This window comes from Macaca mulatta, chromosome 12 (assembly GCF_049350105.2).
Source record: "Macaca mulatta isolate MMU2019108-1 chromosome 12, T2T-MMU8v2.0, whole genome shotgun sequence".
NCBI lineage: Eukaryota > Metazoa > Chordata > Mammalia > Primates > Cercopithecidae > Macaca > Macaca mulatta.
In genome coordinates this window covers 63,951,716-63,965,708 of record NC_133417.1, presented here as the reverse complement: position 1 = coordinate 63,965,708, position 13,993 = coordinate 63,951,716, and the positions used below count along the sequence as shown (strand labels likewise).

The 13,993-nt window shown below is 43.3% G+C and overlaps 1 protein-coding gene across 24 annotated transcripts in view; it reads right to left on the bottom strand.

Annotated features, from left to right (window-relative positions):
* TANC1 (tetratricopeptide repeat, ankyrin repeat and coiled-coil containing 1) overlaps nucleotides 1-13,993 on the bottom strand; it is a 265,725-nt gene that overhangs the window by 91,953 nt on the left and 159,779 nt on the right. For 22 of the 24 annotated variants that reach the window (XM_001093218.4, XM_028830727.2, XM_077957059.1 and 19 more), the window contains one exon: nucleotides 5,372-5,476. In XM_001093218.4, the coding sequence (XP_001093218.3) occupies nucleotides 5,372-5,476 (105 nt within the window). Of the gene's footprint in view, nucleotides 1-3,408; nucleotides 3,662-5,371; nucleotides 5,477-13,993 lie in introns of those variants that run through there. The other 2 variants (XM_077957070.1, XM_028830730.2) reach the window with 2 other exon arrangements.

Here is a 13,993-nt window from a genome sequence, read left to right as displayed (position 1 = left end):
CTTGAGACCCAGTATGATTTTCCAACTGGTGGCTGGACACTTGCCAAGATGTTCCACCACACTTCGAAGTCTACACGCCTGAAACTGAACTCAAACCAAAACAGACAGCCCCTCGTCCTTCAGTGGTCTCGAAGGCATGGAGTTGTTGTCTCTGTCTCTTCCAGTTCCCAGGTCCTTGCAATTCCTCATGAATCTTCCATTCACCACCTCTTCTTCACTGAACCTGATCTAATTTGAGACTTTATTCTCTCACTTAACTACTAAAACAATTTTTTAATCATTCTTAACCTTAGTCTCTTTCCAGTCCCACTCCATCCTACTCTGTTGCCATGTACCATAGTCTGTGTCTGTGTCTCATGAATGGGATTAGTGTCCTTATAAATGAGGGAGCTTGTTTGTCCCTTCCACTACATGAGGTTACAGCAAAAAGATGGCTGGCTGTCTATGAAACAGTAAGTAGGCCTTTGCCAGACCCCAAATCTGCAGAGTACCTTGATCTTGGACTTTCCATCCTGCACAAATCTAAGAAATAAATTACTGTTGTTTATAAACCACTCAGTTTACGGTATTTATAGCAAAAACTAAGCAGCCTGAACTACGACAACAGGTAAATCTTAAGGCATAGCTCCAACTAAGTCTTTCCATGCTCAGAATCTCCATCTGCTGGCCAAGCACAGTGGTTCACACCTGTAATCCTGGCACTTTGGGAGGCCGAGGTGGGTGGGTCACCTGAGGTCAGGAGTTTGAGACCAGTCTGGCCAACATGGCAAAACCCTGTCTCTACTAAAAATACAAAAATTGGCCAGGTGTGGTGGCAGGTGCCTGTAATCCCAGCTACTCGGGAGGCTGAGGCAAAAGAGTCGCTTGAACCCGGGAGGTGGAGGTTGCAGTGAGCCGAGATTGTGCCACTGCACTCCAGCCTGGGCAACAAGAGTAAAGCTCCATCTCAAAACAAAAATAAAAACAAAAAACCCCATCTGCTGAACTCCCAACTCATCACACAGGTTGGATTAGTCATTACTTCCTCCTTTATTACAGTCACTCTTTACACAGGTCTCTAATCCCCTGCCAGACTCTAAGGCTCCATGAAGACAGGACCCATGCTTGATAACCCATCTCAAATAGCATTTAGCATAGTGGTTTTTCACAACACAGAAATGTAATACTTATTCAAGGAAATGCAGAATGAATGGATACTCTACTTGCAAGAGTCTCTCTTCTATGCACACATACCAGGTATGCCCCTTTTCTGCACTTCCATCACATAAAACCTCATTCAACCGTTGGCTGAATGTTGCATTGCCATTCTAAGAAGCTGAAAATTAAAGCAGGATTGAAGTTACCTCTTGGGAAAGACAGGGTTTTAAGAAATAAAACATGACTATGCATTTTCTTCAATCATACTCTTTTTTTCACCTTTTTTTTTTTTTTTTTTTTTTTTTTGAGACAGGGTCTCACTCTGTCTCCCAGGCTGCAGCGTAATGGTGTGATCATGGCTAACTGCAGCTTCCACCTCCCTGGCTCAAGCAATCCTCCCACCTCAGCATCCTGAGTAGCTGGGACTAGAGAGGCACACCACCATGCCTGGCTAATTTTTTGACTTTTTGTTGATGTGGAGGTCTCACTATGTCGTCCAGGCTGGTATCAAACTCCTAGGCTCAAGCAATCCTCCTCCCTTAGGCCTCCCAAAGTGCTGGGATTATAAGCGCAAGCCACCACACCGAGCCTCTTTATTCTTTCTACCTCTTTAATCCTCTATATCTGTTTGACCATCTAAAATGGTAATAAAAAAATCAGGTGTCAAAATATTTACTTAAGCATATAACTAAAGACCCCTCCCTCCCAGAAGATAGTTTCACACTGAATTACTCTGCTCTTTCATATGTGTTAGCTTTATTTGCTAGTCAGACTGCCAGGAAAAAAGTTCCATCACCGGCTGACATGAAGCGATCATTAAAAAAAAGTTTCATCATATTTTGAGACTGATCTTCACAGAGCAATGACTCATGAGACTAAAAACTTTCTCACCCCTCCTCAAAGCTTGCCCAAGTAGCTAGAGATATATTAATGCAAACCTAAATAAATTATAGTTGCCCCTAAATCAAAGAAATAAAGCGTGGATCCTGTTATAATAATAATCTCTAATTTATCTGAAGGCTTTTTTTCCCTTAAGGCATATATTGTTTTGTGGGTAAATGAGTTTTCCCCTAAACAATATGTTGATTTAGCAATAGGAAGCTTATTCATTAAGAACTTATTCTGACACACACCTTATTAGGACCATTTGACAGGAAAATGGGCTTTGTATTTTTTTTGATGATTTTATTATGTCATCCATTTTTCCTAGAGTAGAAAATGCTGTGTTCCAAATATATTTAAACATACTAAGACAGAATGTTTTTTCCTAAAGATGTTTCCAGGTGAGTGCAAACTCCTTTCTGTCCTTCCTTTTTTAAAGAGACAAGGTCTCACTACGCTGCTCAGGCTATTCTCAAATTCCCAGTCTCAAGCAATCCTCCCACCTCGGTCCCCTGAATCACTGGAATTACAGGTGTGAGCTACAGTGCCCAGCTTGCAAACTTTAAGAAACAAGTTATTTGCTTACAAAAAAAAAATTCATCTTCTTATATCATTGAACCCATACTTCCCAGAAGACTGAAACATGCATCACACATAAATGCAATTACTTATAAATAAGCAAATTCAAAGTGTTCTTTGCTTTGTTTTCCTTTGATTTAAAATCCAGAGAGCTAAGAATCAAGAGTTGATGGAGCTACATGACCAAAGCAAATGTGAGGCAGGAAAGAGTATTTCGAGCATTTAGGAATAACTTGATATTTCAGGAGTCCATGGAAATTTCAAAAGCACTTCACAAGGAGCCTTTTCAGTGGAGTCTGTTAGTCTGGTGAATACTGGCATGCTATTATTGACAGCTCCGAGAAAAGTGTCTTAGAAATTTAAACAAGAATGTCCAAAGAAAATACAGATAACAGAAGACCACATTTTGAAGTAAAACTTAAGTGATGATGCTGATATTAAACCCTAAAAATGAGGGTTTACCCATCATGCATCTGCACACACCCGGGCTAACACTCAAACTCAATTAGTTATAGTTGGCTCTGTCGTTCCCTTTGGGTTCGGTGATCTGGATAAAATTTACACTTTGATAAGGCAGACTTAATTAACCCCACTGAAATTTAAGGGACTCCATGGGGACTACAAAACACACCAATCTATACTAATTGTCCTGTTCGACTTTGTTAGGCAGCCACCTCTCCTCATCAACCAAGAGAAAGCTCACCCTGCTGCGGCTTCCACCAACATCATGGCTATCTTCAGGCAAGACCATGCACCCACAGACATCAACTACACCTGCTCCCACGACACCTAACAAAAATGAAAACATACCCTGCTTCTTAATTTCAGGCAAAACCCAAATGTCTGGTCCTGTATTTGCAGCCCATAGATCTCGTAATTCTGGTCCCCATGGAGACTCAAGATGCTGAATCAGAGAGCTCAGGTCTCAGGAGTGAGCACACATGCGAACTTCAGGCCACTCCAGCAAGACCAATTGCTGCATTTGAAATTTAGCTCAGCCCACAGCCAAGCATAAGAACACTTCCTTTTGCCAAGAAAGGTGGCCAATCCTGCCTTGAGCAAGGGAGAAAAGTTAACAATGGGAACTATTTATAACCTTTCATTGCCTAATAAAAATCCAAATTTTCTCCCCCCACTCCCACACCAGGAGGAGGAGGAGGTCCCAATCCCTGTACAGAACCTCAACGATACTCCCAGCCAGGGAGGAAGAGGTTACATAATGGAGTCTAGGCCAGCCAAAATGCCAGGGGCATAATTGACCAGGGCTACAAAGGCTTTGGTGGGTGGGGAAGAAGGGAAGGGGTAGGTAGCAGGCTTAATCTGAGCCAGGCAGACAGCTTAGACATTTGATGACTGATATTCACTACAGATAGATAGATTTTACTTTCCTTTCAGGACACCAAGAAGACCGAGAACAGACCACCTGCCCACGTGAATGCACAATCAAGAGAGGCCTCATGTACCAGCAGCTGGCTGTCCTAACCAGATCCCACTGTGGAATCTCCACCTTCACCAACATTTGGTGTGTGCAAATCCTCAGCTCAAATCCTCTTCCCTCAACCACACAATGAATGCCTGGACAGAAAGAAAGAGGGTGGCATTTCTCATGCCAGGGCACCTGCAATAGCACCTCTTGCCTGCCCAGAGTGCCCAGTGCCTGGCCCCATCTCTTCCCCATGTTCCAAACTCCCCTTCCCTTCCCAATTTTCAGCTTTTGCTGATTCTTCTTCACAGCTCATTTTTATCTGTATTTTTTTTTTTAACCACCACTCCAGTATATTGTCCTTCCATGTCCTACTTATTACCCACTCCCTGCCATACAGCACCAGCAACACAAAAGGCACACACAGGAGTTAGAATATAAAGGGTCTGTATCTCCCACCACCCACAATTAGGCAGAGGAGGGTGCCAGATATGCCAAAGTAAAAATATGGTTGAGTTCTCTTTCCCAAGTTCTCTTTCAGCTTTGCTACATAAACTTGTGTCCACACTGAGGATAAAGCAAGCCCCTTTACATACAACAAGATTCCTAGTCCCATGTTTCTGCAGAAAAACAGGGTAGAAATTCAAAACACCCAAATTAAAGGCAAGAGAGATGTGAGTTGGGGACTCCCCAGCAAGGAACAAACAGGTAAATTCTTAAACTAATTTTTAAAAATAAACAACTATGAATACATCTGTTAAATGCTACAAATTTGTAATGTCACACATATTTCCAGGTATAAAATATATATACATATAAAATGTCTTTAAAAAGATTCCCATCAATTTGGATTTTTTTTTGCTCCTACTTCAACATCCCCTAAAGAAAAACTTTACATGTTAAAAAAAAGCAGCCTTCAAAAGACACCAAATGCTTTTTTTAAAGCTAGCAATTACATGCTTTGTCCAGTTAAAGTTTCAGCTTTTCAGCCAAAGCCTGTTGTTGAATTTTCTCAAGCAGTAGAGTATTAAAAACAAAACAAAATCTTGGAAGCAATCCACTGGGTGATGCCTCCTATCCTCCAAGACCTGGTAGGTCAAAATTCAGAGGAATCAGGACTCAATCCTTAAATAATGCATATGTACCCACTTTTCTATACCAGGTATACAATTTCCAAGAATGTGTGTTAGCTAAACAGATCTCTGTAACTGCCGGAGGGGAAAATAGCTCCCAAATACATTCTCAGCAAAGCAGTACAGCAAGGGCACTCAAGTTTAATTCAGAAATGAAGTGTCATTGTATAAAATCTTTGGTTGGGGGAGGGGGGAATCACTGAAAACATGTTCTTACCATGCTCATCAGGCTCTGTTGGCTTGGATACTTCTCTGAATGGCATTATAACTGCATCTCCAGGCACTCTGGGGCTTTCCACATACTTGGGCTTCCTGACGGGACCTGTAGTGGGAAAGATCTCTGAGTGTGGCTAATGTTTTCCAGATGCAAACAAAGCCTTGGAATGTACAGTGTGTGTCCTTACCAGGACCCAAATATGCCTAGAGGAAGAGCCAGTCCCTTCCCCTCCCTTAAACACACACACACACACACACACACACACACACGTAATTTCAGTACAGGCGAGGGAACGTCCAGTCTGGCCTGCCAAAGAAGAAAAGGGTAAGCTCAGATTTGAGAATGTAAACCCTAACAAAAACAAAAGCTGCTCTCTTGCTGTGAAGTCACTACAGCTGTCTTCGCTGGTCAAGTGGGTGATTCTGACATGTTCAAACCTGGACGGCTTGTGACGAAGGGTTTTATGATTTTCCTCTAACTGGCACAAGGATGAGACAAAGATGATTTGGTTGCTTGGTATCTCTAAAGTTGGGAGGCAAGATTACAAACAGCCAGCCTGTAACAGCAGCATGCTCTGCAGGTATCTTATCTAGCTAGTGACGCACAGTAACTGTGCGCGGCACAGCAGCCAGTCAGCTGGTCAGACATACAAGAGACCGACAGGCTTATCTCCCACCTCTTGTTCCCACAGTCCCGGCTTATCATCAGAAAATCTGGAATTCTTCGTAAGACTGGATGGAACCCTCACATGCAATGATGCAGCCATTTTGGAAAACAGTTTGGCAGTTGTTCAAAAGGTTAAGGGCAGAGTTACTACATGGCCCTGCAGTTCTACTCCTACGGGGATATATGTTCACACAAAAACTTGTACCCAAATGCTCATAGTAATGCCATTTGTACTAGCTAAAGGTACGTCAAATGATGACAACAAAATGTGCTTTGCTCACACAATGGAATATTATTGGGCAGTAGAAAGGAATGAAGTATTGATTCATGCTACAACATGGATAAAGCTTGAAAACATTCTGCTAAGTGAAAGAAGCCGGTCACAAAGGATCTACATGATTCCATTCATATGTCATGCCTAGAATAGCCAAATCTTTCAGAAAGTATAAATGGTTGCCAGGGGCTGGGGGTTATGCAGGCTATGCAGGCCTGTGGGGTAATGGTAAGGGATATGTGACTTCTTTCTAGAGTAAACAAATGTTCTAAAATTAGGTCGTAGGGATGGCTGTACAACTCTATGAATATATTTAAAATTAGTCTACTGTATGCTTTAAATGGGTGATCTGTATGGATGTGAATTATACCTAAACAAAACTGCTTTAAAAAATTAAAAGGCTAGGCGTGGTGGCTCACACGTGTAATTCTTGCACTTAGGCCAACGCAGAAGGATCACTGGAGCCCAGGAGTTTGAGACAAGCCTGAGCAACACAGTGAAGACCTTGTCTCTATAAAAAATAAACAAAGTTAGCTGGGCATAGTGATGTGTGCCTGAAGTCCAAGCTACTCAGGAGGCTGAGGTGGGAGGATCACTTGAGCCCAGGAGGTAAAGGTTGCAGTGAGCCAAGATCACACCACTGCATTCTAGCCTAGGCAACAGGGTGAAACCATGTCTCAAAATAAAGAAAATATGCCTTTCTGTTACATTTTGGTCCAAAATCACTCCCTTGATTCTTGTGTTCCTTGGTTGCCTTAAAGTGGCTTTTAGCAAGACCACAGAGATAGGAAACATTTTACATCAGTAAGAGAAGGGGTAGTGGAAGACATGCAGGCAGGAATCTACAACTCTCCCCTCTTCTCAGCCCTGGGCCATAGCTCTGACAGTCCCAGGGGCCCAATTCAACCACTGCATCATGATGGGGTGATGCAGATAGACCATCCTTCTGTCTCAAATGCCTTCTGCATCTAAGAAATTCTGTTCAAAAGATGGTTTACGGTGAGAGATGCTGCCATCTAAAGGCATACTGCGAAAGCATTTATACTACTATAAAAATAATCTAATTCCTAGCCAGCTACATGGGTGTACTACATCTTAAACTAGACTGTTATCAAATAAGCTAATACTACTTTACAAATAAGAATGGTGTTTCAAACTTTAGGAACCATCCCTTTTAAATGATTCATGTAGTATTTAATCACATGGCAGTCTTCATAATTTAACCCTGTCATAAAGGGAACTTTTACAAAGATTAAAATGGAATGGTTACGGGGGAAGGGAACATATAATTGCAATCTAAGTGTGGGATGTAGGCTATTCAACAGTGTCCAGACTTTATCTACAACATATATATATATATATCCACATGTAAATATGCATAGGGAAAAAGACTTGTGGGGGTTTGGGGGTGGAGCTAAACTACTTGCTGTGTAAGAGACATAAACTAGAAAGAAGGGCCTGAATAGGGCAGATACAAATTGAATCAATTAGCTGGGCATAGTGGTGTTTGCCTGTAGTCCCAGCTACTCAGGAGGCTGAGGTAGGAGGGTCTCGTGAGCCCAGAAGTTGGAGGTTGCAGTAAGCCGTGATTGCACCACTGCACTCCAGCCAAGGTGACAGAGCAAGACCCTCTCTCAAAGAAAAAAGAAAAGAAAAGAAAAGAAAAAAAGGAACCAGAACAAAGATAAGAACTCAAAGACAAGAACTCATATACACTTCTGGTTTGCCACTTACTCCCTAAGGTAAAATAAACTGCTGACATCTTTTCCCTTCATCTGCCCTCGTCCATTTGAAGGACCTGAGGCGGTAAATCTCTTTGTTATTATTGCCTGATGATTTGTCCAATGAGAAGGCATGGCCACTGTTCAACAAGTGCCTGTATTTCTGCTCCCCTTAACTCTTTAGGGTACAGTAACAGCAAATCTAAAGAGATCTATTTCCAGGCTCCAATCTACCTACCCAGCAGAGTCTTTAAAAATATTCTCTAATAGTAAGCACTTTCTTAAAATGTGGGCTCTTTCATTAATGTATGATGGTTATTGTAAATGTCTGGATCCTGGAACCCAGTGTCACCCAGAGCCTTCAGAAAGCATCCACGTGCCTGCCTGCTTAATTGTCTTGGAACAGTTCTATTCAGATCCAATCCCTCACTCACAGAAAGACTCAACCCTGAGAAGCCAGGATGCTCAACGCAGGGACTCGTGAGTTGGGCAGACCTAGGTTCAAATACTGCACCCAGGCCTGGCACGGTGGCTCACACCTGTAATCCCAGCACTTTGGGAGGCCAAGGCGGGCGGACTGCCTCACAAGTTCCGGTAACATAGTGAAACACCATCTCTACTTAAAAAAAAAAATTAGCTGGGCATGGTGGCGTGCACCTGTAGTCCCAGCTACTTGGGAGGCTGAGGTATGAGAATCGCTTGAACCTGGCAGACAGAGGTTGCAGTGAGCTGAGATCACGCCACTGCACTCCAGCCTGGGTGACAGAGTGAGACTCTGTCTCAAACAAAACAAAACAAAACCCCTCCCTCCTCATGTCCCCTAACTCAGGCCTTACTATGTCCCAGACCCTAAAGGTGAGTGAATGAACCTCTTGCTAAAAGGGGAAAACCCACGCACAAAGACCAGGCCCACTTGGTTCCCAGGCACAGTAAATCACAGGAATGTCACATACGAAAGGAGACCTAGAATATACCAAAGTAAGTAAAACATATATTCAGTGGTCACACAAGGCAAAGCACACAGATACATTAATTCACTCATTCCTAACAACTTTGGGAGAAAAGTACAATTTCCTTCATTTTTAGGTCAGGAAACTGAAGTTCAAATAAGTTGTTCTCATCTGAACACGGCCCACACATGACAAAGCAGGAAGGAATTCACACCCTGGTCTATGCAGTTTTGAAGCCCATGCCCTGAATCACCATTGAGCACTTCTACAACTATGAAATCTGGATTAAACATGCAATTCTAGAAAAAGCCCAGGCACTGGGAACTTCCACCACCCAGTCATCAACATCCATGGACGCTGGCTGCAGAGGCAGCAAATCATGTATGCATCCTACTTGTCTCTGATCTTCCCTTTCACTAGAGGAAATGTTAAGTGAATATAAACAACTGTTCTCCTGCATGATCCTTGTATTTAAATCGCTTTTCACAAACAGCTGAACCTCAAATGCTATAAAACAAGATAAATTTATAGCCATAGGTTTTATTGTCCCCCCACAATCACTCATTAGAGAATTTGTGCATACTTTGCATTGAACCGAACAGATGATATGTGTTTGCCTCCACTCACTCTCAAAACAACATTAAAGTTGTAGCAAAAAGATTAAACAGAGACCAGTAAGGAAAGGAGAAAGAGCCACTGGCCAGAAACCACGCCTCTGAATGTAGGAAACAGACTGCCAAGGAGCAGTGGAGCAGACAGAGCATAAAGGTTAGTGTTGAGTGGGGGTGGGGGGAGGGGGAGCCCAGGCTAGAGGCCTTTGTGAGAGCAGGCCCGTCGGAAGGCAGGGGCATGGGTGACATCCAGTAGCGCGGCTGGTTGAAAACTACTGAAGGAAAAGTGAGACCCCCCACCCCAGCATTTCTTAAGCCTGGAGCATCCCTTCCACTCCCTCATCCTGGAGGCCAAGTTTATTCTCTGGAAAAAGGCTCAATTCTAAGAACATGGAGAGAGATTCAAGAGCTAAACTCATGAGTGCTCTTTTCTTTTCGTGTTTTTTTTAAAACTTGTAACTGCTAAGGAAAAAGTAGATTAAGAAAAATGCTATATGCAGACTGATGGGCCCGAGATGTATCTCCCCCACCCCAGCCCCCAGTTATGAGATCTGACAGCAAAGCTTACAGGCCACGGCAGAAGACATGGGAGGATTCCTCTCTGGAGAAGCTCATCAAGAGCAGAAGGCCTAAAGATAGTCACAGGTGGGGACTCCTCTACCCCAAGAAAGGGAGATCCCTGACCATCATGCTGCAGCACAGCTTGCCCTCAACATACCCCTTTCAATCAGCTTTTAGCACCTTATATACAAATAAGGAGCCAAGGAACACCAGGCAGGTGAGGAAAGACCTACCCTGAAAGACAGCGACTGACACAGGTTAAGAAAGGAACTCTGAGCTGGGCACGGTGGTGCACGCCTGTAGTCCCAGCTACTTGGGAGGATTGCTTGAACCCAGGAGTTTGAGGCTGCAATAAGCTATGATTGTGCAACCCTGTCTCTTTAAAAAACAAACTAGGGAATGAGAGAAAAGAAGAAACGCCCTACAGAAAGAAAAGTAATACTGCCTCTATTACACAAAAGGCTACTGGGACAGGGGACACTTGGAGCCCATGATGTGGGCAGCTAAACAGGCTGTGGCTACAGAATAGCTGCAGGCCACATGGTCAGGAGCCATCACAGTCACCAAGCACTAATCTCACATGACCACCTATTAAACCACAATGACACTAATCACTGTGCCATCTATATGGAACACTCTCCCACATAAAGCGGCCACAGTCCTGATCAGCAGAGATCTAGACTGAAAAATCCATCTCCCCAAACCCCTCCTCGGGGAAAACTACTGCCCAGCACCTTTCCCCTCACAACTTTTTGTTTAAAACAAAATACTCAAGCATAAGCTACTTTTAACTTCCCCCTTCAATTAAACCAAGTGTTATAAGGTGAATCCCCCCAAATTAACCAGAATGTAATACTACATAATAATTACCCAGAAAGCATGATATTCCAGCTACTGGGTATGTTTTAAGGCAGGAGGCTCTTAAAAACAAGACAAGACTTGTCTGTGGATAAAAACATAAACAACAACAACAAGAACAAGGAAAGACCATCAGGTATTAGCTGACAACCAGCTCCTCTAGGAGCTGACACGTCTCCAGGGCTGGGCTCCCAGTCCCCCGCCGCCCCGGCACTGGTATCCTGTTGCTGCCACTTTTCCAGCTGTAATGTGCCCAGGCTTCAAATGCAGATTCTGATGTTCAAGGTGTGGGCTGGGACCACAGATGACACTTTGGTAGCACAAATAGGGTCTCTAGAGAAGACCACTGTTCACCACCCACTCCAGTGGTCAGGTTTAAGTGGGGTGCACCCACTTGGTGTGAGTGGAGCACCAACGTGTTCCGTTTACAAGATTAAGATAAACGGGCATTATCCTCCATCATAAATTAAAGCTACTTCATCTGAACTCTAGATCCTTCTCCTCATTCCAATTTCCCCAAGCCACTGCCCCTCCCCTCATAATCTCCACTATGTGATACAGGGGAAAGTAGATCTCAAAGTTATAAAAGACCCTTAAAATTAAAAACAACAAAGTGCCAAAAATATGTTAAACAGCCATAAACTCATAGGTACCAAGTATGCAGCTTGCAAAAGAAAGAAAGAAAAAACAAACAAACAAACAAAAAACCAAAACCTCAAAACCCAAGCACCTGTCAGCTTCTTTAATTGTGTAGCAGGGCCTGTGTCAGTCTGGAAGGATGTGGTCAGAACCCTCCCTTAATCACTCCACTCAGAAGCCCAGGAGGTACAGCAGTCCCCCATTCAGAATTCTGCCTTTATATAAATCTCCAAATAGACTTTCCCAGCGGCCAGTTTTCCCGCTTTTTGACATTTTAATCACACAGCTGACTATTTTGCTGCTTAGAAACTGCCACATAAGGAGTATTTTTTAAAAGGGATGGTAGAAATAAACCAAACCCAGCTTTATCTCGAGGCAGTGAAAGGGAGAAGGGCAGGGATTCTTTTCATTTCTGAGTGTTTCAGTTAAAGATAATTATATATTTATATGAAAGCAATATTTGGGACACAGAACACCTGAGGCTACTTATTGCATTTAAAGTAGATCTTACATTTTTCATGGTATCTGGAGACTGTGAAAAGTGACACTGTGTGTTATCAATCATTTTAGGGATTTTTTAGCATCCTGAACTTTCACAGTAAAGGTTCCTGCCGATTTTATCTGATCTAGGTTTTCATTCCACAGTGGGAAATTTCACAAGATGAGGAAAATAAAGAGAAAAGAGAATATTTCGGGGGGCAGGGGGAACCTTTACCACTAAGGCAAATGGCATTAAATAGCCAATTCCTAATGGCAAACTGTGGTAAACTACCAGATGAGTCTTGGATTTTAAGGAGCAAGACATCCAGACAGAGCTTCAAAAGTGTGACCCCTCTTCCTCTAGTACCTGCACCACCCCCCCAAGAACAAATGAGTGCTTGGTGAGGGAGGAGAATGAAGCGACATGCACTTAGGGACTGAAAAAAGACGACTTGGCCTACCCAAGTCTGCGACATAAAAGGAGTCTTTGTAATAGGAACATGGGCTGATTCCCTGTGGTTTTGTCCCTTGCCTAAGTTGAGGCACAGCTGGGGGACAGAAGGCACTGCCCAAAGACACCATCTTACAGGGTAAGAGCTTCTTGGGAAGATTCACCCTGGGGGAAGGAGACAGAAAATGAACTGACCAAAGTGGAAAACCTTGGCCAAACAGGAGGGCAATTTCAAACACTGCCTGGCATCCATCCCTTAGATATCTCCCATGAGAGGCAGAAGGGGATTAAATAACTAAACTGCTGACAGCTCTCCTCCAGGGAATGACAAAAGGCAGCACCAGGCCCCCCACAACTCCCGGGGTACAGGGTGTGGATGAAGGACAAGGTACCTGGAAAGAGAAGTGCACCAGCTATCCCAGCAGACACCCTCTGGGTACTTCCAGAAGCATCCAGGAACACTTTTACAGGGGCCTGGGGCCTTGTATAAAAAGGTAGTGGCAACACATCAGTGCGATTTGAGTTACTACTACTGGGACCTCATCCTAATCCAAAGACAAGTGAGATCTAGGGAAATTCAGACTGCAATTCTAGGGAAGAAAAAAACAGAAGGCAAGAGAAAAAAAGTGTCACCTGCTGATGGTGAGGAGAATACAAAAGTCACCTGATACCACTCTTAGTACGCCTCCTTTTATTTATTTCAAATACCTCATCTGCAAGGATCCACTGGGAAAGGGCGGACAGCCTTTATTCATTGGTGCAACGCCTAAGACATTGTGAGGATGTAAATGTTCACAATCTAGGAGGAAAACAGTGTATCAAAATGGAGCCATGCTCCTTTTTTCCAAATTGTATTTTAAGTTCCAGGATACATGTGCAAAATGTGGTTTATTATACAGGTAAACATGGCAACGGTGGTTTGCTGCACCTATCAACCCATCACCTAGGTGTTAAGCCCTGCATGCATTAGCTATTTATCCTGATGCTCTCCCTCCCACCCGTGCCCCGACAAGCCCCGGTATGTGTTGTTCTTCTCCACGTGTCCATGTGTTCTCATTACTACATCCATGTCCCTGTAAAGGGAATGATCTTGTTCCTTTTTGTGGCTGCATAGTATTCCATGGTACTACACTTTCTTTATCTAGTTTATCATTGATGGGCATTTGGGTTGATTCCACATCTTTACTATTGTGAATAATGCCACAATAAACATATGTGTGCACATGTCTTTACAGAATGATTTATGTTCTTTTGGGTATATACCTAGTAATGGAATTGCTGGGTCAAATGGTATTTCTGGTTCTAGATCCTTGAGGAATTGCCACACTGTCTTCCACAATGGTTGAACTAATTTACATTCCCAGCAACAGTGTAAAAGAGTTCTTGTTCCTCCGCAGCCTCACCAGCATCT